Source organism: Pipra filicauda, unplaced genomic scaffold (assembly GCF_003945595.2).
Source record: "Pipra filicauda isolate LSUMZ 115617 unplaced genomic scaffold, ASM394559v2 scaffold661_size620017_pilon, whole genome shotgun sequence".
NCBI classification, from domain to species: Eukaryota; Metazoa; Chordata; class Aves; order Passeriformes; family Pipridae; genus Pipra; species Pipra filicauda.
In genome coordinates, this window is record NW_024104822.1 from 91,442 (window position 1) to 112,824 (window position 21,383).

Consider the following 21,383-nt stretch of genomic DNA (forward strand, 5'->3'; position numbering starts at 1 on the left):
CACCGCCCCCCCGCCACCGGGACCGCCCCGGGACGGCCACCACCGCCCCCGGGACCGCCCCGGCACCGCCCCCACCCACCGCCCCGGGACGGCCCACGGCCAACACCGCCCCCGGGACCGCCCCGGTACAGCCAACAGTGCCCCGGGACCGCCCCGGGACGGCCAACACCGCCCCCAGGACCACCAACACCACCCCCGGGACCGCCCCGGCCCCGCCAACACCGCCCCGGTACGGCCAACACCGCCCCCGGGACCGCCCCGGCAGCGCCAGCACCGCCCCTGGCACGGCGAGCCCCGCCCCGAGCCCCCCATGCCGGCTGTCCCCGCCCGTCCCGGGGCCGTCCCCGGGCAGTGGCCGTGGCCCGTGCCTCTCGTGCCGCCCTGGCCCGGCTCCCCTCCTTAGTGCCCGTGGTTCCCACGGAGCGAGGGCGCGCGATCCTCTGTTTGCACAGTAACGCTCTTAAGTTGCAGAACGTTCAAAAAAACCGCGATTTAAATTTATTTTTTTTATATATATACATATAAATCCTGTGGGCTTTCTCAGCGGGTGCCTCATGAGAGGTGAGGGCTCGACTGCTGAGCCCCCTCAGATGCGCTGGTGCAGGAGCACAGAGCTCCATTCCCGGTAGAAATTCAGGCGTTGGAATAGGTTGCCCGGGGAGGTACTGGAGTCACCACCCCTGGAGGTGTTTAAAATGCGTCTGGATCTGGCACTGGGTGATGTGGTTTAGTGGTTTGGGAGTTATAGTGCTGGGTTGATGGCTGGACTCGATGATCTCAAAGATCTCTTCCAGCTCTGATGATTCTATGATATTATGATTCTAAACACAAACAAACGAACACCACAGCAGTTATCCTGCACATTAACAGGTGGTTTACATTCCATGGCTCCTCAGCAGCGGGTTTGGACAGCTCCTGGAAGGGTCAAGGGCACATCTCCTCTTCTGCAGGCTTGTTTTCCCCTTCTGATGAAAATAAACCCAAGTACTCCTGCGTTCCGAGAGCTGCAGCAGCCTTCCAAGATCCCACACCACCCCTCTCCACCACCACTGAGGGAACTGCACCGGAGTCTCTGGCAAGTTCAATTCCACTGCATCTTTCATCCCAGTCACCTTTTAAGCTCCTTATCTGATCTGCCTCTTCCTCGAGCACCTCTTAAGTCCCCAGTCCTTCCTCTAGTAGTTCCCCTGATACAGAGGCTTTTAACCTTCACAGAGCAGCTCAGCCCTGACACGTTTAAGGACTGAAAACTGATCGCAGACAAGTGATGTTTTCCCGACCCTTTTCCCTTCCCTTCAGGCACCAGAAGGAAGTTATTTTATAAGAAGTCTTTCCGTGGTGCCAGAAGCCCAGGCTGCTCCCCCTGCTGCTGCTGCCTTGGCAACCCCTTATTCAGCAGCACATTTACTCTCATTTATTCGCCGTAGGCCAGCTGAGGTGGCCCCTCCAAATTACAAAAATTCACGCCTTTAAAGTTTATTCATGGGGGTTTAGTTCAAAAAGAAAAAAAAAAGCTCCTGCCAGTTCTTGGGATATGCGTTTACTCACTTGAAAATTCCCTTTTCCTGGGCTTTTCTCCACACTTTATTAAGCAATAAGCTCCAAGGGCTCAGTGAAAGGTACAGGCATTACAGGTCAAGGACTGTCTTGTACACCAGCTTCTGCTGCCATAATTTATTGGTTGCTGATTTAGACCAGTTTATATAACATGCAAGATGAAGAAAACCAGTCACTTACTACAAAAATATGGATATCCACAGCTCAACAATTCCAGGAGGGAATGGCAAATCCAGCTCAGGTCTCAGTGCAGGTGGCACGTAACGCCCCTACCACGTTTTATCTCTCTGGTAGAAGGAATTGCTTTATTTATGACTAAAAACCCCTACAGATGAAGGAACACATGAAGTATTTCACTAACCCTATTTGATAACTCGATTACAGCCAGAGAAGCTGCTCAGCTGCAGTAGCACAAGGGACCAGGGAGCTGCCCTATGAACACACCTCAGCGCCACGTGGGAAAGCACCGCCCGGACACAGTTTGGAAACCCAGCAGTGTTTCAGGTACCAGTTCCTTTGGTCTTTAGTCATTTCTGGTTTCAAACAGGGAGCAGGCTGGGTGTGCCTGGACCCACGGCAGCGCTTCATCCACAGCTCTGGGGAGAGGGAGCAAAGCCCGCCTCGCCAGCAGCCTCAGCACTGCTGAGCAATAAATAATCTGAAAGAAAACCAGGAAACCCCAAACCCACCCCACCCCTTGCCATGGAATTCTGTGCACTGTACTACACACCTTGCTACTGAATCAACTCAGAGAACCCTCAGGAAAATCAGCAGGAGCTGAAAAAGTGCAGCGCTCAACACAATCAGTCCCATTCCCATTCTCAGAGGGCACTATTAGGGAACTTCAAGAGCCTGAACTCCTGACTTCCCCAGCAAGAAACCCCGGGAGAAAAGAGGTTAAAATTAAAGCAAATCTAAAAACAGAATCATCAAATGCCCAGCATATTTTAAGTCACAGAAATTCAAAGCAGAAGCATATCTTGGGTTTTAAATGACAACTTATCAGGATCTTTGTTTTGTGTTGACTCAAGAGCATAGATGCACCTCAACAATTTTTCTAAGGCTTCTTCCAGTTAATTAGTAGCATTTTTCTTTAGAAAAAGAGGGTTGTTTCTTTCCCATTTCACATCCTAAACTGGTATTTGAATTAGCAACAGGCTGCAAGAAGTGTTGTTCTCAGACAGGCTGTAGTACAGCAGAGTGTATCGTTCTTTCCCAAGCATCAGCTGCTCAGTTTTCCCAGGAGTTTTTTCCCAAGGCTGGCTAAGGTTTGCAGCGCTGGACAAAGCGTGGGTAGAGACAGACATCTCGGATGTGGTGTCTGTTCAGGATCCAGGTCAGGAACCGCTCCAATCCCAAACCGTATCCCCCGTGAGGGCACGTACCGTATTTCCTCTGTGAAAGTCGAAGCAGAGAGTAAATATTATACATTTTCTTGTTGCTCAGAGTTGCAGTAACCCCACCAGAAACAAACCAATCCTTCCAAGAGGGAATCCTTCCAAGACACCTCTGGCTGGGTGCCTGCTGTACTGACCTGATCCGTGTACCAGTAGTACGGCGTGGGATCGATGCCCTCCCTCTTGTAGCCTTCGAGCAGCTCCTCGCTGTCCCAGGTGCGCATGGAGCCCCCCACGATCTCCCCCACGTTCGGCATCAGCACGTCCACCTGCAAGGCACGACAGCACACCCACCGCTCGCACCGCCGCCGCGGCGGGAGGGGGGACGGGCAGCCACGGCCAAGCCTGGCAGGGATGCCCCGAGGGTTTTCCCGGAGCGCTCATTCCCCCCGGCAGCAGGCAAACCCAACTCACAGACTCGGTGAGGCGCGGGTCGTCCTGGCAGCGCTGCATGTAGAAGGACTTGATCTCGGCAGGGAAGCGGCACAGCAGGATGGGCTCGTTGATGGTGTCTGTCATCAGGCGCTCGGGGGCTTCCGGGATGTCCTGTGGTTACAGGAGGATTTATTGACATTTAACACCAAAAGGCTCCCGTGCACGAGTCCACACATTCATCCTCAAGTACCTCCATTCTTAAAACAAACTTATCACAGAAGAAATATAAGTCTTTACAGATAAAACCAGACATGTCCAGGGGAAAAGAATCTGTTCAATTAAAATCTAAGTCTTCCCAATGTGTCAGACAGAAAACTGAGAGAAAAAAAATCCTGGCTCTGGCACCAAGCTCTCTCGAGCTCCTTCAAACAACTGTCTCACATGTTGGAGAAGAGCGGACAGGGAACAGATGACAGGTGACAACACAGGTTTTCATTCCAATGCTCAGGGACATGAGGTGAAATCCCACCTCACAACTGCATCCCTGCACGACATCCCCACCCCTCCCAGCAGGACCTACCTCCCCAAACTCATAGTAAGTGCCATCTTCCTTCTTCACATCGTGTTCCTTCAGCCACTCGATGGCCTCGGCGTAGTCCATGCGTCGGAAGGGACGTTTGGGGGGCTGGAAGCCCTGTGGGGAAGAGCACCGTGTTAAAGAACACCTTTCCAGCTGATCAGCATGTCCAGACTCGAAGCACACAGACTCTTCCCAGCTCACACATCATCAAATCATTACTTATTAAATCAGGTGTCTCTCAAAGTCAAAGCTTCTGCAAAGGCAGAAGACAAAGGGGCTCTAACAAACGAGAACACCAGTTGTTCCATTGCTCCCTTGTGCTCCACCCACACACACCAGCCCACCAATATTCCAAGCTCTGGGCTGGAGGGTTTCATTCTGCTGGCACAGGCCACACTGCCATAAATCCTGGCACACTGCTGGCTCCTGGAGCTCACTAGCAGGGGACTTCTTTCCCCAGAGTCCCCTGATTTGGAAGTCATCACCAGCCCTGCAGCACTTTCATTTCTGTGCTGTTACTCAATGTTCTTATTATTCTGCCTTCCCCAAAGGATCACAGTGATCAGAAAAGACTAAAGATCCTATTTTTTTTGACTATTCCCACTGCCTACCGGGTTGAGGTCGTACACGAGACCCGCTGCAGGTGATTTCAAGACTCTGTCCACGACATCACACACCAAGTCCTCCAGACGGTCCAGCAAATCCTCAAAACTTATGAAAGGGCATTCAGCTTCGATGTGAGTGTACCTGAAACAGAGAGTCCCACCACTGCAAAACCACACACAAGCAACACATCTTTCTGAGATGAACTCATTAAAAACCCCCGCACACAAACACACACTTCTGTCCCCTCTTTAATTCCTCCCACTCCCACGCTGTGAAGGAAATAAGGCTGTGAGCTGCCCATACTCTGCCAGGTGCCGGCGGGTCCTGGACTGCTCGGCCCGGTACGACTGAGCCACGCAGAAGACGTCCCCCAGGGCCGGCACGCAGGTCTCCAGGTAGAGCTGGGAGGACTGGGTCAGATAGGCCTCTTCACCAAAGTAATCCAGCTTGAACAGGGTGGAGCCTCCCTCCACCTGCGTCTGTACCAAGGTCGGTGGTGTGACCTGTTGAAGAACAGGGCTGTCGTGGAGGGAAGAGCTGAGGACACGGTGACAGCACACGAGTCGGGGCGTTGGAGCAGTCACACGAGGGAGCACACACTTACTTCATAGTACCCGTTGGCAAAGAAGTGATCCCTGAAGGCCTGCACGACCATGGAGCGCACCTTGAGGATTTTGGACATGTTCTCCCCTCGGATCATCATGTGCCTGTTGTTGAGCTGCACATCCACCTCCGAGTCCTCGTTGAGCAGATTGTCAGCCCCTCCTGCCGGCGCCAGGCCGATGAGCTCCCAGTAATCACAGCTCAGCTCGTGGCCTCCCGGAGCCTGCCAGGGGCACAGAAACAACCACTGGGGGAAAAGTCCACTGCTTGCCCCCAGGATGGCCTGGAGCGACAGGACAAAGGACAATGGACACGGCCAGAGGGCAGGGTTAGGTGGGATATTGGGAAGAAATTCCTCCCTGAGAAGGTGGTGAGGCCCTGGCACAGGCTGCCCAGGGAAGCTGTGGCCGCTCCATCCCTGGAAGCGTTGCCCGGAGCAGCCTGGGCTGGTGGAAGGTGTCCCTGCCCATGGCAGGGGGTGGCGCTGGATGGGCTTTGAGGTCCCTCCCAGCTCAGCCTGAGACCCCGTTCTGCTCTCAACAGCTCCCCCGTGTGGGCCACGGCCGCCTCACATCCCTGAAAACGGCATTTTTCATTCATTCACAGGATTTTCAGGGTAGGAATCCAGATTTTCAAAGGCTAACCCACACGGTTTTTACAAAAATGTAATCCTGTGGGTTCGCATTAGCTGAGCTCAGCTCTCACCTCGGCTCGATCTCCCGGGGACAGGACCCAGTGGCAGGGACAAGTAGAAAAATTCAGCCCACTCAAATTTCATTTGCAAAACACGCTCTAAACCTAATTCCTGCTGAAATAACCTAACGATTCCTTCCACCTCTGCTTCTGCTTCTGTCAGCACAGCCAGGCCCTGCCGAGGAGGACAGGAACATACCTGCTTGCCTTCGGGGAGGAGGTTGAGCGTGCCGTACACCGCCACGCTGCTCTCCGTGGACAGCACCAGCCCGTTGTAACACTGGCACTGCGGGGAAGGACACACAGCCAGGGTAGGCAAGTTTTTATTCTTAACATTTCCTGCAGCATCTAGATCAACTCACAGTCACTCCCAGACAGCTCTCACACTGACACACTCAGGGGCAGGTGATGCATTGAGCATTAACACGAGTCAGTAGGTTTAGGGGAACTTCCCAACAGCTGCATAAAAGAGGTGTGAACACTTCAGTTAGGGACAGAACAGAATGAAACCAGCACAACTCACCAGCTCATCGGAAAGGACGCACTGGAGGAACCCCGTGCCATCTCTCAGGACAATGAACATCAGGTTTTTCCCTAGTTAAAAAGGGAAGAAATTTGCTGATTTCACTGGTAAGCTCCTCCCTTGGCAGGATTAGCTTAAAACACAGAACAAGTCTTTTGAGGAAATTCTGCAGGACCAGACTCCAAACTGAAAATCCCATAGAATGTGAACTAAGAAATGTCTGTATGCTCACACACTGGGGGAAACTGTCAGTGTTGCAGGGACCACTGATAAACCACAGAGGACACCTAACTGATGGTTTAAAAATTTCAGAGTAGGTGCTGTTGGACTCATTCTGTGTCCAAATTTTGAAGGCCACTGTGCTTGTTCCACCTCCCTGCACAAGCTCAGTAATGCTCGTGCCTTACCTTGCCTCCGTAACCTGTGAATCCAGCCAAAAATCTTCACTCTCTGCCCTCTGTAAGCCTCCAGAGCACTGATCTTCACCTGTCAGGGAATAAAAGCCAGCAGGCAGGGGAATGATTCGCCACCTCTTGCAGCCAGGGTTCATCCAAAGCCCATCCCAGAGCACGTACAATCCCTGTGCTGCACAGGGTCATACTCACACATTTGGGCTCTGGAAGGCTGGGATCATTCTTGATAACAACCTTCTTGGCTTCCTCCAGGTTCTTCTCTCTTCTCAAGAGATCTTCTGCCTGGTCAAAGGGAGTAACTTATTAAAGAGCTGTAAACAGGCCAGTTGTAAGTACCATGTGAGGAACTAACTGCAGCTTTTCTGCAGGAGCAGGAAGGACAGTGACACACAGCGACAGCAACACTGACACAGTGTCACAGTTTTTGGCAAACAAAGGTGCTCTGCTCCCTCTGCAGCCTACCTCCTTCTTCTCCTTGGCTTCATTCTTCATCTGCTCCCTGTGCCACAGCTTTTTGACATTCTTCATCTGTGACTTGGAAATGATGGCCCATCTCTAAGGAATGCAAGGAGAGAGCAGAACACAGAACATTACATTGTGTCCCTTCACACCGAGGAGCAGTGAAATAATTCCCCCCAGGAAGCTTTAATGCCACAGCACCTCATTTTCTTTTTGGGAATCCACATAAATCGTAGGAAATGGCTCTTTTCCTGCTGTCATCAATGCCTAAAAAGGGGGAGAAAATAACAGAAGTGAACTGGAATCATCCTCACAGAGCCTGAGCACATTCCACACTGTTCCAAACCAAGCAGGTGTTTTCCACACTTACCTTTAACACGGTCTTGAATGGTTTCTTCTGCGTCCCATCCCCAGTGGAGTCATTGCCCTCCCGTTCAGACACGTACAGCTCTTCTAGGATACATCACAAATACGGGCAATGAGTCAAAAAAAAATGAGGAGGAGGAAACTGGACACACAGGGATGCTGCAAGGGGCTGGATGAGGTGACCTTTAAAGGGCCCCCCCACCCCAAACCTCCCTAGGAGACCAAATCTTCGTGGTTATAAGCACCGGGTGGTCAGACAGCACAACAATTCTTTCCTGTTTTCCACTGTAAAAATCAATCCACGCAGGGCGTTCTCTAAGCCTTAAGGGCTCCCGAGGTACTGAACTCTGGGAACCAGCAGTATCCTTCCCGGATGCTGGGGAGGGAGGCAGGGAGGCAGGAGACGGGGCCGGGGGGAGCAGGCAGGGCGCAGAGCAGCGCTCGGCTCGGTCCCGGCCGGGAACAGCGCACGGGAGAGGGCCCGGGCTCCAGGGCCCGGCTGGCCGGGGGCTGCTCCGTCACGGCCCCTGCCCGGCATCGGGACACGGGGGATGCGGGGGATGCGGGGGATGCGGGGATGCCGGGCCCGGCCGGGTCTCACCGAGCGCCATCGCCGCCGTCCGCCCCAGCACCTCGCCCGCCATGTCCGCCCGGCGCTGCCCCGGCAGGAACTGCCTCAGGAACTGCATCACCGCGCTCCTGAGCCAACCCCGCGCCCGGTTGCGTCAGCCGCGCCCCGCCCGGCCCCTTCCACCGCCGGGGATCCCCGCCCGCCGCCCGCCGCCCTCCCCCTGGTGCTCATCACGACACCGGCGCTGCGCTTTGGGGTGTTTATTTCGCATTGCACTTTTGAAATGTACATTCCATTCGACGAGAGCTGGGGGGGGCGTGATTTGTACTGTAAAACCGTTTCCATAATCGACCTCAGTCCGGGAGGGGAAAGGAGCTAAAAGTGAAACACTCAAACATCTCAGCTCGAGGAAAGAACGTGCAAATGTAAAGAGACTCATGGGAGTGACTGATTCCCGGTTATCCATCACTGTATCCAGAACTGAAATGAACAGGCTGTGCCAGCTCCGGGGGCAGCTTTCGGACACCAGATCGATCCTAATTCCTAATCCAGTCTGACACTGGCTGAAGTTTATGACCAGGCACACCCTCAGCTCAGCCGTGCCAGCTCCCTCGGTGTCCAGGGTCCTCTGCCAGGGCTCAGCGCCCCCCGTGCCGTGATGTCCGGGCAGTTCATGAAGTGGAGCACGCAAAGGAAATAGCTTTCAAAGACAAATATGAAATGTAGCTGCAGTTTTATACCACCACAGTATTAAAAAGTGGAAAGTCTGCAATTCCAGGCCTCACTAAAAACTGACCCTGCTGGGTTTCCATTCCCAGCACACCGTCACACAGAGCAGTCACACAAGGATCAGTAGCTCCACGGAGAACTCTTGGCCTTTTTGTGTTCCCGGGGAGTCCAAGCCCAGAAAGTTCTGTGATAAGACATAAACCCCCTCCTGTCCTTATGCCCTTTATGGTTTAAAAAAGATCCTGAGTTTGTTTGAACAGTTCTGTGCAATCACCGGGACAACCGGGACAAGGATCGCCGTCCCGCGGTGCCTCAGCTCGTCTGCCGGGCGTCCCCGGTGCCCGGCGCCGTGCCCAGCACAGCATCCAGCGGGGCCCTCCTCTTGCGGATGCTGCGGCCCGAGGCGATGAGGTCGGCGTAGCCGCGCTGGTGCGAGAAGGCGTAGGCGGAGCGGCGGGCGGAGAGCCCGCGGCGGAACGCGCTGGGCCGGCGCCGCCACTGCTGCTCCTCCAGCAGGTACTTCCGACGGTTCCGCTGGATCTGCGCGGACACCGGGGGCGGGGGTTAGGGCAGCACCCCCCCTGTGCCGTGTGCCAGCTCAGGGCACGGCAGAAGCGGCCACAACCCGTCTCCCTGGCACTGCAGCCCAGCCCAAATTAAACCCAAATTGGGCATCTCGGAACCCTCACGGGGTCTCTGTGGTGCCACCAGGTCTCAGCCAAGCACGCAATGAATCGGCCCCCACTGAGCTGCTGCCCCTGGCCAGCCCCAGGCTTGTGTCACCTCCCTGAGGGCACCATCACTTCTTTGTCTCTCACGGAATTACAGACTCTCAGACTGGTTTGGGTTGAAAGGGACTTTCAAGCCCATCCTCTCCGCTTCCCTGCCACGGGCAGGGCCACCTTCTACCAGCCCAGGTCTCAGCACCAGCACCAACTCCTGTGAGTAAATACCTGCCAAATTCACCAAACCAACGCAGACCGCACTCACTTTGTCGCTCTCCGAAGGCCAGATCGTCATGGCTAAGAAACGCTGGGCCACTACAGGGAGCAGGCAGATGGCGATGGATAAAATCATGGTGAGCCAGAGGTACGGCTGGCGCAGAGCGTTCGGAGCAGTTCCTGGCAATGACAGAACAACAAGTAGTGTGTGACAGAGCTGCCTGCGACAGGACCGAGAACCACAAACCACGAGGACTGACCTGTGAACTGAAAGCCAGAAGGGAAGAGGACGTGGATTCCAGCACTGTGGAAGTCAAATGTGATCCCAAAGTAAAGTGCAATGCTCCCAAATACTGAAAAAGCGTTAACAAAAGTCCAGTAAGATGTATCCAGGCCAATCTGAAAGCAAACAAAAGCGCCCAGTGAGCTTATTAATTCCAAATAATGCCAACTGCTTTTGGCATATTGTTACATTTTTAGCAGAGAAATTTAGAACCGTGAGCAGAAAGTGTTCTCAGAGCACCAGAGTTCAGGAAGCCACGTTTACTCGCCTGAAAATTGACGACAAAGATCAGGGAAGATGCTGCTGTGACAGCAAAGGACTGATAATCTGCAGGGGCTTCTCCATCTTGTCCCATAGATTTCATGTAAGCTCCGTACGGGATGAAGAAGATGATGAGTGAAGTTACAGCTCCGTGGAGCAAACTTAAAAAGAACTTCTTGTAGTTGAAAAGTAAATCCCTCTGGCCCAAAATATACAGTCTGGGGAAGCGAAGGCTCAGCTTGTCGCTCACGTCCTTAATAAAGGGGGGAAAGGAAAGGAAAGCTGTTGCAATGTGTTGTTCTCAGAGTGAGCTTTGAAGAGAGAGGCTCAACTACACGGTGTCCCAAAGGGAATGGCAGATCCCTTTCTCTGTCCAATAGCAGGGCTTTGCACAGAGTAATGCACGAGGAAAACTATTTTAAAAGCCACAAACCCAAACAAACTGCCCTTGTTTTATGGACCGGCGTTGATGCAAGCAAAGGCCCGCTGGCAGATGCCTTTGGACTCGTCTGTGGGAGTACCTGGTCGAGCAGGCCGACGAGCAGGACCGGGAGGCTGGAGTACAGCACGTTGTACAGGGTGATGAACCAGTCCTCGTAGGCTGTCTGCAAAAGAGGGGCAATCGCAGGAGCTGGTGATTTCTTTGTATCCCACCCTTCCCCTCCAGTTCCTGAGAAAACCCGCATGTGCTCTCCTGTGGCTTTGAGCTCCCTGGCTTGGTGTTCATCCCAAAGGCAGCAGCACCTCGGCTCAAGGCTCTGCTGAAGCTCTTTAGCCTGTGTAAAGCTGCCCCACTCCTTACAAACCTTCCTCCCTGTACAGCCACGGTCCTGACTTTAGGGCTCTGGAATCGCTGCCTGTAACCAACTCTCTCAGTACTCATCACCCACCCTCCTGCAGAAATCCCTGGTGACAACCTGAGGTTCCCACCACGTCCCACGTGAAGCCTTTGCTGTCCTGCCCTGACAAAGGACCTGCTTGCTGTGATCCCAGCCCAGCAGACCTTCCTACCTGGGCAGAAAAGCCGTTGAAGAACGAGTACCAGATGTGGACGAGCGTGAAAGCGAAGTTCTTGTAGAAGAAGTATCTCAGAAACTTGCACATCCTGATGTACGACCATCGCCCGTGGACCAGCAGCAGGCGCTGCAGGTACCGGAACTGCCCGAAGGAGTAGTCGCTGGACATGACGGCCTGCATCCCCTCCTGGCCACTGATCCCAACTCCAATGTGGGCAGCTGGGGCAAGGAGACAAACACCACACGCCGGGTTGGACAAAGGGACAGGGACAACGTGAATGCCGCTCTCAGTCCTTGTTCTGTCACAACAGACGTGGGAACTCTGACCAAGGGAGAACCAAATGACGAAACAGAGCAAGCAAAGCCCTGAACAAACTGGCCCGGCAGTTTAGGGACATAAACCCCATCCCAGAGGTTTCCTTCTCAGTGGGATCTCTTGGGAAGTGGCTCAAAGAGCAGCAGCTGCAATCCAGGGTGGTTAATGCCTCCAGGCGAGGGGCACCCAGGCTATTGCTTTGGGTTTTATATTATCCCACCGTAACCCACAACATGAGAACAGAGGGAACTCAGGTCCCTTCTCAGGGAACGTGTAAAAAAAGAAAAAAAAAAGGAAAAACCACTAACCATTTCCTAAAGGGCTTCCTCAGAAAGGGAAACAGGCACAGAAGCTAAAAGCCCTGTGGCAGTGACACAGATGGAAGAGTCTTCGGAGCAGAGAGGGACAGCGGAGAGAGCGCAGGAGCAGGGCAGAGGAGATGTGTCCTAGCCAGAGAGTGCTGCAGCTGCCTTACTTTTGATCATGTTCACGTCGTTGGCGCCGTCCCCGATGGCCAGGGTGACGGCCTTCTTGTACTTCTGCACCAGCTCCACCACCATGGCCTTCTGCTTGGGCGTCACGCGGCAGCAGATCACCGCCCTGCACTCGCACGCCAGGTCCACGAAGTTCTTCTGCTGCTGCTCCTTGTAGGCCTCAGCCCTCCTCCTCTTCTCAGCTTGCTTTTCCTTCTCTTCTGCTGTGCGGGGGAACTTCAGCTTCAGCTTCTTCTTCTTCTTTTTCTTCTCCAGCAGGATTTCGTTCTGTGCAACAGAAATGTGTCGTGTTCCCTTCTGCACCCTTTCCAGTCCCACTCCAGGTGCTGCCCCACGACACACCTGAGGTCACTGCACTCCCAGCACACATTTCTGGCTCTTTAATGAACTGCTCGTGCAGACAAAGGAGCAGAGTCCCAAAATCCCAACCAGCCTTTGCACATACCAGCCAGGAGCCAGTGATGATTAGAGCCCGATCTTTGCTGCCCTGGAAGAAGGGCTCGTTCATTCTGAGGGAGGAGTGTGGGCTGGAGCCAGCGCTGTTCCTTTGGTTTTCCAGCCTAGTTTGAAGGAGAGCACTGGAAAGAGAGGGGGAGGCTATTACAGGAGAACCAAGGACAAACTTTAAGCTTGGTCAGTCCCAGACTGAAAATCCTGGAAAGGAAATCCTCTGTGTTTTCACTTGCCTGGTATCTTCTCCATAGCAGATGGCTGTTTCCTCTGTCAAGAGTTCACAAGAGAATCCAATATTTTCAGCAGTTTCTACAAGAAGGAATGGAGAGGAAAGTATTCACTGAAAGTTCTGTCTGTTGGGAGCACTTCAGTAATTTCTGATTTATCCCTTTCACTGCCACGGCGTGGATGAGCAGGAAAACATCCTCCTGTTTTTAGCTCTTTGGCTGTAAGCAAACCCACCTTTTTTGTCACCAGTGAGCACCCAGATTTTAATGTCTGCTTTGGAGAGTCTGGAGATAGTTTCTGGAACTCCATCCTGCAGTTTGTCTTCAATAGCTGTTGCACCAAGCAGCTGGAGGGGATTTGAGATACAGGGGTTTAGTAGCATAAAAAAATCGGTTTCTTTTAATACAAGAATAGAAGTACACTAAAAATGTACAGCTTCTTACAATCAAGTCTTTTTCTATCTCCTCATACACTTTGTCCAGAGCTTCATCTCGGTTACTTGTAGCTAAACTGGCCTCCACGAACTTTTTATTCCACACATCGAATTCATCCTGACTTATGTCTCTGTAGCACAGGCAGAGGGTCCTGAGAGTTTCATTTGCAAAGACCTGAAAAATGATAAAACCCACGCATGTGCACAAAAGAAAACTCTTCATTTGCATTTCCAAATGAAGAAAACTCTTCATTTGCAATCCAAATGTAAGAGTTAAGACCATGGGATTCAGAAAGCTTGATAAAACAAGTCCGATTTGCAGAACCAACGGCAGGTCTGCATTTGTGCTGATAGCTTAGGAAAAGGAAATTACTGACATTATTGTCAGAAAGACAGGATTGTTGATTTAAAACCGGCGTATCAAAAACAAACGTACATCGAGCGCCTCTTCTGTGGCTTCTCTCTTTGGATTGCTGGGGTGCAGCCGCTCGTAAATCACCGTGTCAGCCCCTTTGCAGTACAGCCTGATGTTCCCACCGGCCTCTCTGACTGCGCAGGAAAACAGGAGAGGCGGCACGAAACGTCAGAGCACAGAGGAGTAGTCTCAGGTTGGATTTTTCAGCCTACTGCTAAGTGCCAAAGCTACAAGATCAGGCTTCTTGTTGTCACCCAACTGCTAATTCTTGCCTCCCAGTTCCCTCTTCCCCCAGGAAACACGAGCGACCCTTCCCGTGGAGGCCAGGAGCTCACCGATGACAGACATCCTCTTCCTGTCGCTGTTGAAGTCCAGGATGGCCAGGACCTCGTAGGTCCTGTGGGCGCCCATCTCGCTGAGCGTGATGGTGTTCTGGGTGCGGGACAGGAACACGTAGCCCAGGTTCCTGGCGGCCGTCACCAGGGCCCCCTCGTCCGGGGAGGCTGCCTGGTAGTTGAGCTGACCTGCAGCGTTGGAGGGGGGAGGAGAGAAAGCCAGGATACACCTGAGGACACACCTGGACACCGCTGCAGCCCCAACACGGAGAACAGGGACCAGGGACCCCTTTTTACTGGATGTGCTTCCATCGGGATCAGTCCTGAACCCACCTGCCTGCAGGCACCAAAAACTCCTCTGCCTCAGTATCTTGATTTCTCAGTGCAGCCATTTAAGCTCCAAAAGACCAACCCTTGGCCACAGACACCAATACAACGAGTGGACACAGCCCCAAGAGCAAGGAAGGACAGGGTGCTGTTGGTGTCACCAGCTCACAAAGGTGGGAGTAAAGCAACATTACTCTCCCATGTTTTCATTGAATCTTCCAACCTGATGTTTCCCATCCATGAATTCAATAGCTGGTCACCTCTACATTTGGTTTTGTTTCACTGAAAAGAGCATGATAACACTCCTCCTCCTTTATGGGATCAGCATTGCCTTTGGGCCTCCCCCCTGTGCAATCCCTGCATTTGAATTATTGTTTCCTCCTACACAAGGAAAAAAAAAAACCCAACAGAAAGCCCACACTCACCATCAGAAGTGTCAGCCATGACCGTGTGACAAATGGCGAGCAGAAAAAAGAACTTGTGAATCTCTGGCTCCTTTCCAGACTTTATTTGCTCTATCAGGTAGTGATCATAGAAGAGGAACTTCCCGTCCGCGTACACATTCCAGCTGAAATCCACTTGCTGCTTGGAAAACGGGGCAGGAGAGGCCGAGTTACCCCAGGTGCCATTGCTTTGTGCCCACCTGCACCTCTCCACGCTGTGCCAAGGCGCTGTGCCCGTGCCACAGTTCCGCAGACCTACCTCGGGGTGGCTCTGGAGCTGCCCCGCTCTGTCCCGGCTGTCTCCTGCAAGGCAAGCACCCGCCGTCAGAGGGACCACAGCAAAGCTTTTACAACCCAGCACAAAGTCAAACAGGTCTCGGTTGTGTCCTGTGCTAGGAATGGAAGGAACAGGGAGAGGGGAAGCTGCTGCTCTTACTAAATATCCTTGTTTGTTTCTAGGTTTTGTCCCCAAAACATTTTAGTGAAAGTAAATAGTTTTGTAAATGTTCTGCTGGCAAGTTTCCACTCGAGTCCATCGATTTCCACTTTCTGAATGGGAAAACAGTGGGAAAACCCCACTGTAATTCAACTGCACTGGAGCTTTACTCAGTGCCAGGGCCAACTGTGGCAGTTCAGCTGGAACTCAGACGACTCGTGTGCACCTGATTTCCCTCGAGCGCTGAAATCCCTCCCCCCGTGCAGAGGCTTTGCCCAGGTTACCGTATCTTTGGCCGTTTATGCAGCACTTTTTAAAGGTCATGATGTTCTGCGTGAGGGTCCCGGTCTTGTCCGAGAAGATGTACTGGATCTGCCCCAGCTGCTCGTTGAGCGTGGTGGTCCTGGCCTTGGCCGCCGTGTCCTTCTCGGCGTAGTACATCTGCAGGTCCCAGTTGATGAAGTAGCTCTGGCCAAAGCGAATCACTTCCACGCTGCAGGAGAGAGAGGGAACGCTGGAATGTTCTCCCTGCTCAGCCCCCGAAATAACGGCACCTCCCCGGCATCCCCCTACCTGACGTAGAGGGAGATGGGCACCATGGTGTTGAGGACGATGATGTACCCCCAGAAGTTGAGGAAGCCCCGGTAGGGAGGGCTGAAGTCCTCTGCGTCGTACAGGTACCAGGAGCAGTTGCCAACCTGCTGCTCCCAGTAGGTGTGCCCGATGGCCAGCCCGGCCGACAGCAGGATGAGGACCACGATGATCTGCGGGGGGCACACGGGCCTGTCACCCTGCTCTCTCTCTGCTCACCTTAAATCCCAAATCCCCGCGTTCCAAACGTATTCCTCGGGAGAACAGGAGTAAACCTTTCCCACAAAGGCACCTTCCTGCATTTCCTCCTGCTCCACCCCAGCTCAGCGGGGCGAAACAATTGGAGGCATTCTCATTACACACCTAGCTTTGCATTCACTACTCACTTAAAAGCAAGCCCAACCCTGGGAATTTTAAACAAAAAGCCTTACAGTATAAACCATGTAGTTCATAAGGGAGTCAATCTTGGTCCTTTTAAATCTCGTCTTTCCGCTGTTTCTCATAATTTTTGTGTCAGCACCTCAAAATGAAGAGTAAAAAATTCAAACAGGGGAAAGACATAACAAAGAAACAAGTGCCAGTATGGCTGTTTTAGCACACTCAGACATGAAATGCAGTTGATGTCTAGAGGGAAATATTACACACCTGCAAACACCACCATTCCATGGCAGAAATCCGTGTTCCTGATCTTACACCCACGCAACAAAATCTTATCAGCATCCAGGGAATAGCTGGAGTTCCTCCAGAATAACGTTCCTGTAAACTTATCCAGTCGGTTATTGGGCTCTTCACACTCAACCAGACCTACAGAATTTGGAGGGGAATGGGTTTAATTTACAAGAAGCACAGAAGGAGCTTTACTTTACTTGCACTGAGTTGTGAGCTGCTTTTGATGGTGTCGAGGATGGAACTGTACCAACCATCAAAGTCTGCCAGCGCGCTCTCCTCCTGAAGCTGCCTGTGCGTCACCTCCAGGGCCATTTTGAATTTTAAATTGGTCTCGCTGAGAAGAAAGGATAAAAAGGCAATTTTATTTCAAACACGGATACAGGAGAGACATTTGAACAACATTAAATGCCATGGGTGCCACCACTTCTCTGGACAACCTTTTCCAAAGGTAAAAAATCAGTCCAGGTCCTTCCTACGTCACATTCTCTCTCTGTGGCACTCCAGTGGACCCTCACTGATTTATAATGATCCTTGGATTGTGGGAATCAACAGTTCCCACAGTTCCCCACTTAACAAGCAGAATCTGACGTGCACCCCCTTTGCTCTTTGAGCAGTCATCCCAAATTAACCCCAAGCCATCCTTACCCATCCAGTTCAGCTGTCTCCACGTAGCACAGACTGTTTGGTTCTGAGCTGGACAGCAGTAAAATATCAGCCTAGAAAACAAATCACATAAAAATAAATGCAGGTCAAGATTCCCACAGAACTCTGTAGAAACATAAACCAAAAGTATCTGGAGCACTTACGGGAATGAAAGTATTTTTCTTCAGACGAATGACGTCACCAACTTGAATATCTTTCCATTTTGTGGTTTTGAACCTAATATCAAGATAGTTTAATGATTACTACTCTTTAATCTAGAGTACTGTGCACTCCATAAATCTTGCAATACTGAACTTTCCTTAAGAGGAGAACAGGACCTCTTGGGACAGAGTAGGTTTGCTTTTTGGAAACAGCAATTTATTTGAGGTCTGTAACTTAGAAGTCCTAACCTACTTCTTCTCTTCCCCCTCCACCTAGATATAAATTCCTGTCCTTCTCTCCCGAGTCTCTCAGCACAGGTTTAGTGCCACAGGATTAATGTTAAATTATTCCTTTGGCCAATTCTCTTCCAGTTCAATTAGGTTTTCACACGGGCAGCAGAGACCAGAGAGCTGAACCTTCCCTCTCCTCCACGGCCTCAGCTCCGTGACAAAGCTCAGTAACAAGGCAAACAAGGAACATTCACACCTTCCATCCTTGATGACATCACATGTCCTGTTGTTGACCTCGTTGTCCATCCTGTGCCGGGCCTGAAACCAGAGCAGAGAATGTGCTGCGTGTCACACCAGGGCAAAGGAGCTGCACGGGGGGGGGGTTTGCTCTTCACAGGGCTCTTACAATGTCATCCACCAGGTCTTTGACTGCAGTGATTCCCAGCACGAAGAGCAGGGGCACCAGCGTCGTGTACCATGCCAGGGTGCTTATCTGGGGAATCGACTACAAAACAGCAAGGGAAGCAATTCCTGAGCTCTGCATCCAGCCCATCCTGTTTCTGTTGGGATGGGGCTGGTCTGGGGAACAGTTCAGGCAGTGCCCTGAACTGTGTCACAAATACTACTGAGCCCAAATTCCCTTCACAGGGAGCATTCCCTGTCTTTCTTACCTGCAAAATGAGAAGAACAAGGAAATAGAAGTTGGCCGCTCTCTTAAACTGTTCAAACAGATTCAGAGGTAGAAAAGTGATGGGGTTGTACTTGTATGTCTTAATTGCATTGTCCTGTGGGAGAAACCCAAATGTCAGTCACGCTGCAGGTTCTTCTTCCATCACAAACGTGCACATTTTTAAGCAAAGCGACCATGTGATATTTTGGGCTGAGGGCACCTGGCTTCTCTAAGCACACCTCTGGATGCCTTGATTTTCCATTCACGACCCCCAACCCAGTCATCCTCCCCCCTCCTCTGCTGGAAACCCTCAGGAAGTTCGAAGGGTGGCTTTTCCACCGCTCACCAGCCCTCCCGAAGCTCCCGCGGGGATAAAGGAAGCATTCGCCTGGCAGTTAGCACCTCGTCGAGGCGAGACAACTTACCGCATATTTGCTTTTTTTGAAGCACAGGAAGATCGTTCTCTTAAAGGCGGGCTGGTCGTAGAAGCGCCGATCGTTTGCTTTCACTTGCCAGCTGCAGTCTGGAAGCGACAAAACGGGTCAAAACTTGCCACGAACGCGAGGGAACAAATCTGTCCCTTTTAGGCTTTCTCTCAAATCCATCTTCTAAAAGGCACCTTCGACTGAAGCAAGGCTGGTACCTGCTTTTTAGTACGGAGGCTAAAAAAAGCTTTTCAAGACGGTTTTCCAGGCTATTTGTCTTTATTAACAATTCAAATGTCACCGGGGGTAGGAAGAAGTGTTGCTTAACAATTTAAAAGGTCTGTGAGAAACGGAAAGCCTTCAGAGTAACATTTATCCATGCTAAATTCCCTCCCCTCTTTTCCTTTGCTTCTGTGACACCGGAGAAGCCACTAAACGCTCCAAACAGCTTCCTGTCTTTCCAGAAACGAAGAGGTCGGGTCACTTTTGAAAGCAATAATTTGAGATATCCACGCCGTGCCATGGGTTTCATTTACACCCACAAAAAAGGGACAGATCTGCAGCGCTCATTTTATTCCCTCGGCCACGAGTTTTGTCCGATGGCATGAAAACTCAGGAATAGGAATTGCACTTGGGAAGTGATTTTTCCATGCCTGCGACTGACGCAGGCAGGGTTTGGAAACGCAGCTTCCCTGACTCATCCCACGAGCATCTCCCCCTTCCCTCAACCCACGGCTGCTCTTCCTGGTTTCATGGGATTCTCCTCCCCCTGCGCGGGGTGAAACCGCCGGCGGCAGAGGCGTGGGAGCACAAAGCCTTTTGTTTTCCTCCCACCCTCCAGCAAGTCTGGACTGACACACCTGGATCTGTCCCCTTTTTTTTCAGGGCTTGTAACCAACGTGAAAGCCACAAGCTCGCAACGAGCCCCGAAGATAAAAGAGAAATATTCACCTTGGAGGACCAGGGCTGGGGTTAAAAGTTTACAAGAGCATGAATTGAGAAAGTAATTAAATTTGGTGAAAATAACAGGGCTAAACAAAATCGTCAACGAGTCTATATAAACATTTCTTCACCACATTGCAGTGTTGATAAAACTGATAGAAAACCGGCAAATTAGGTGCTGAAATAAAACCTGCAGGAAGGAAGCTCCATAAAATTAATTCCTTTAAACTCTGACACTAATCCCTAATATTTGGGCAGCTGCATTGGTCAGCCATCATCTTTAAAGAATGTCATTCTACAAATCCCCAAAATGAAATGTGTGATAGGTGGTAATAAAATGAAAACACATCAGAGATGGTTATAAAACGAGAGGGGAGTTGCCACCCAAACAGGAAGGAATCTGTATTAATTAAACAGGCCTTGGTTAAATTAAAAGGACTCCCACTGCAGCCCTGCAAAAGAGGGATTTAAAGGAGCTACAGCTCTTCCTCGGGCAGAGGCTTGAAGGGATGCCAGAAAGGTTCCTGCCACTGATGTTCCTACCCTGGCAGCAGCCACAGGCTGCACCTGATGGTTCCTTTGAACTCCTCCTACTCACCTTTTACCTTTCAGGGATCTCAGGAGGCTACAAAAGGAGCGGTGAGGCGGAAATCTGCTCTGTGCAAGCCTTGGAGAGCAGAAATCCAGGGAAACCACTGACTGGACCCAGCAAACAGCTTATGCTGGTGCCAGTTCCCAGAGGATTGGGAAGACAAGCATCTGGAGCTCTGCTCGAGCAGTTCCCAGAGCACAGGCCATGCACATCCAGTGCCTGCCTTAATTAAGAGGAGGTCACCACGCAGCTCAAAGGACCGCTGGCCCAGAACTGTCGCTGCAGCTCGGAACGGAGCTCAGTCTCCTTCTGACTTTGTTAAACTCCTCCTCCACACTCAGCTAAGCTCTTCCAAATCCCACCTGACAACTGAGCCCGGGATCGTTTCTCCCCACCCGTGGTACCTTTCTTGCCGGGCTCTCGGCTCTCCTCGGCGCGCCCGTGGCTTTGGCTCTGTCCCGGCTCAGCCCCGGGCTGCCGAGGCTCCGGCTCGTCCTCCGTCTCGTCGTCGCTGTAGGGCATCACCTCATCGTTGGGCCGGGAGTCCTCGTCCAGGGTGGTCTCCGAGTCCCTCTCCGAGCTCATCCTGCTAACGCCCTGCCGGCATTTTGGACGGGTTGGGGAAAGGACTTCACCGAGCAGGGGCTGGAAACCACAGCTCTCCTTGGTGCCGGTCACCAGCCCCACGTCTGAAACCAGTTTCCCCAGAGGAGCAGAGGGCACGGGCTCGGTTCTCCGGCACAGAGCACAGTCAGAGGGCAGTTATTGTCCCGGGCCTTCATTACCATCCTGCTCCGTGTAATTACACGTGTCACCCGCCAGCCCAAGGAACACCGTGTGCTCCAGAGGCAGCACGCTTCCAGTGGGATGGAGGAACTGGGCAGCCCACAGACACCCCGTGCCCATTGCATCATCCCCTGTGGAGCCACGGGAGCTGGAGCCCTGCTTGGCCACAGGGGGCCACACCAAACCCCACCTCAGCTCCTGCTCCTGCAGAGCTGAACTGGGTCCCCTCCTTCATATCTCCCATAAGAGAGAGATAAATATTAATGAGCACTGACTGTGCTGCTCCAGTGACAAGGTGCTGGCAGGGAGCCCGGGCAGGCCACGCTCCCGAGCCTGCCAGTTCCCAAAACACCCCAAACCCAGCAGGAACTAACACAGCTTCTGCCAGGACCCAGCCAAGCTGTTGGAGGCTGCTCTGGGA

The 21,383-nt window shown here is 52.2% G+C and overlaps 2 protein-coding genes and 1 long non-coding RNA gene across 5 annotated transcripts in view; 1 reads left to right on the forward strand and 2 right to left on the reverse strand.

Annotated features, from left to right (window-relative positions):
- Positions 1-1,560: 1,560 nt before the first annotated feature.
- Positions 1,561-8,278, reverse strand: NARS1 (asparaginyl-tRNA synthetase 1). The gene is made up of 15 exons (XM_027732540.2): positions 8,174-8,278; positions 7,577-7,659; positions 7,408-7,473; positions 7,210-7,302; positions 6,940-7,029; positions 6,742-6,820; positions 6,335-6,405; positions 6,011-6,097; positions 5,120-5,341; positions 4,819-5,018; positions 4,521-4,656; positions 3,910-4,023; positions 3,369-3,500; positions 3,092-3,223; positions 1,561-2,952 (listed from the first exon to the last, which is right to left on the reverse strand). The coding sequence occupies exons 1-15, from the start codon at positions 8,259-8,261 to the stop codon at positions 2,821-2,823; spliced, it is 1,725 nt and encodes a 574-aa protein (XP_027588341.1). The 5' UTR covers positions 8,262-8,278; the 3' UTR covers positions 1,561-2,820.
- LOC113993940 overlaps positions 1,826-21,383 on the forward strand; it is a 31,620-nt gene continuing 12,062 nt past the window's right edge. For 2 of the 3 annotated variants that reach the window (XR_003542826.2, XR_005566203.1), the window contains exons 1-2: positions 1,826-2,061; positions 5,975-6,122. This is a non-coding gene — a long non-coding RNA (uncharacterized LOC113993940). The remainder of the gene's footprint in view (positions 2,062-5,974; positions 6,123-21,383) is intronic. The other variant, XR_003542828.2, reaches the window with a different exon arrangement.
- ATP8B1 (ATPase phospholipid transporting 8B1) lies at positions 8,369-20,769 on the reverse strand. Its single transcript, XM_027732535.2, has 27 exons — positions 20,581-20,769; positions 18,643-18,740; positions 18,219-18,332; positions 17,954-18,052; positions 17,804-17,865; positions 17,320-17,392; positions 17,159-17,229; positions 16,765-16,847; positions 16,490-16,648; positions 16,276-16,364; positions 15,827-16,017; positions 15,538-15,746; positions 15,077-15,120; positions 14,800-14,956; positions 14,048-14,236; positions 13,734-13,846; positions 13,308-13,472; positions 13,099-13,210; positions 12,870-12,945; positions 12,629-12,761; positions 12,165-12,450; positions 11,369-11,592; positions 10,879-10,962; positions 10,365-10,610; positions 10,074-10,212; positions 9,863-9,993; positions 8,369-9,412 (listed from the first exon to the last, which is right to left on the reverse strand). The coding sequence occupies exons 1-27, from the start codon at positions 20,759-20,761 to the stop codon at positions 9,185-9,187; spliced, it is 3,756 nt and encodes a 1,251-aa protein (XP_027588336.2). The 5' UTR covers positions 20,762-20,769; the 3' UTR covers positions 8,369-9,184.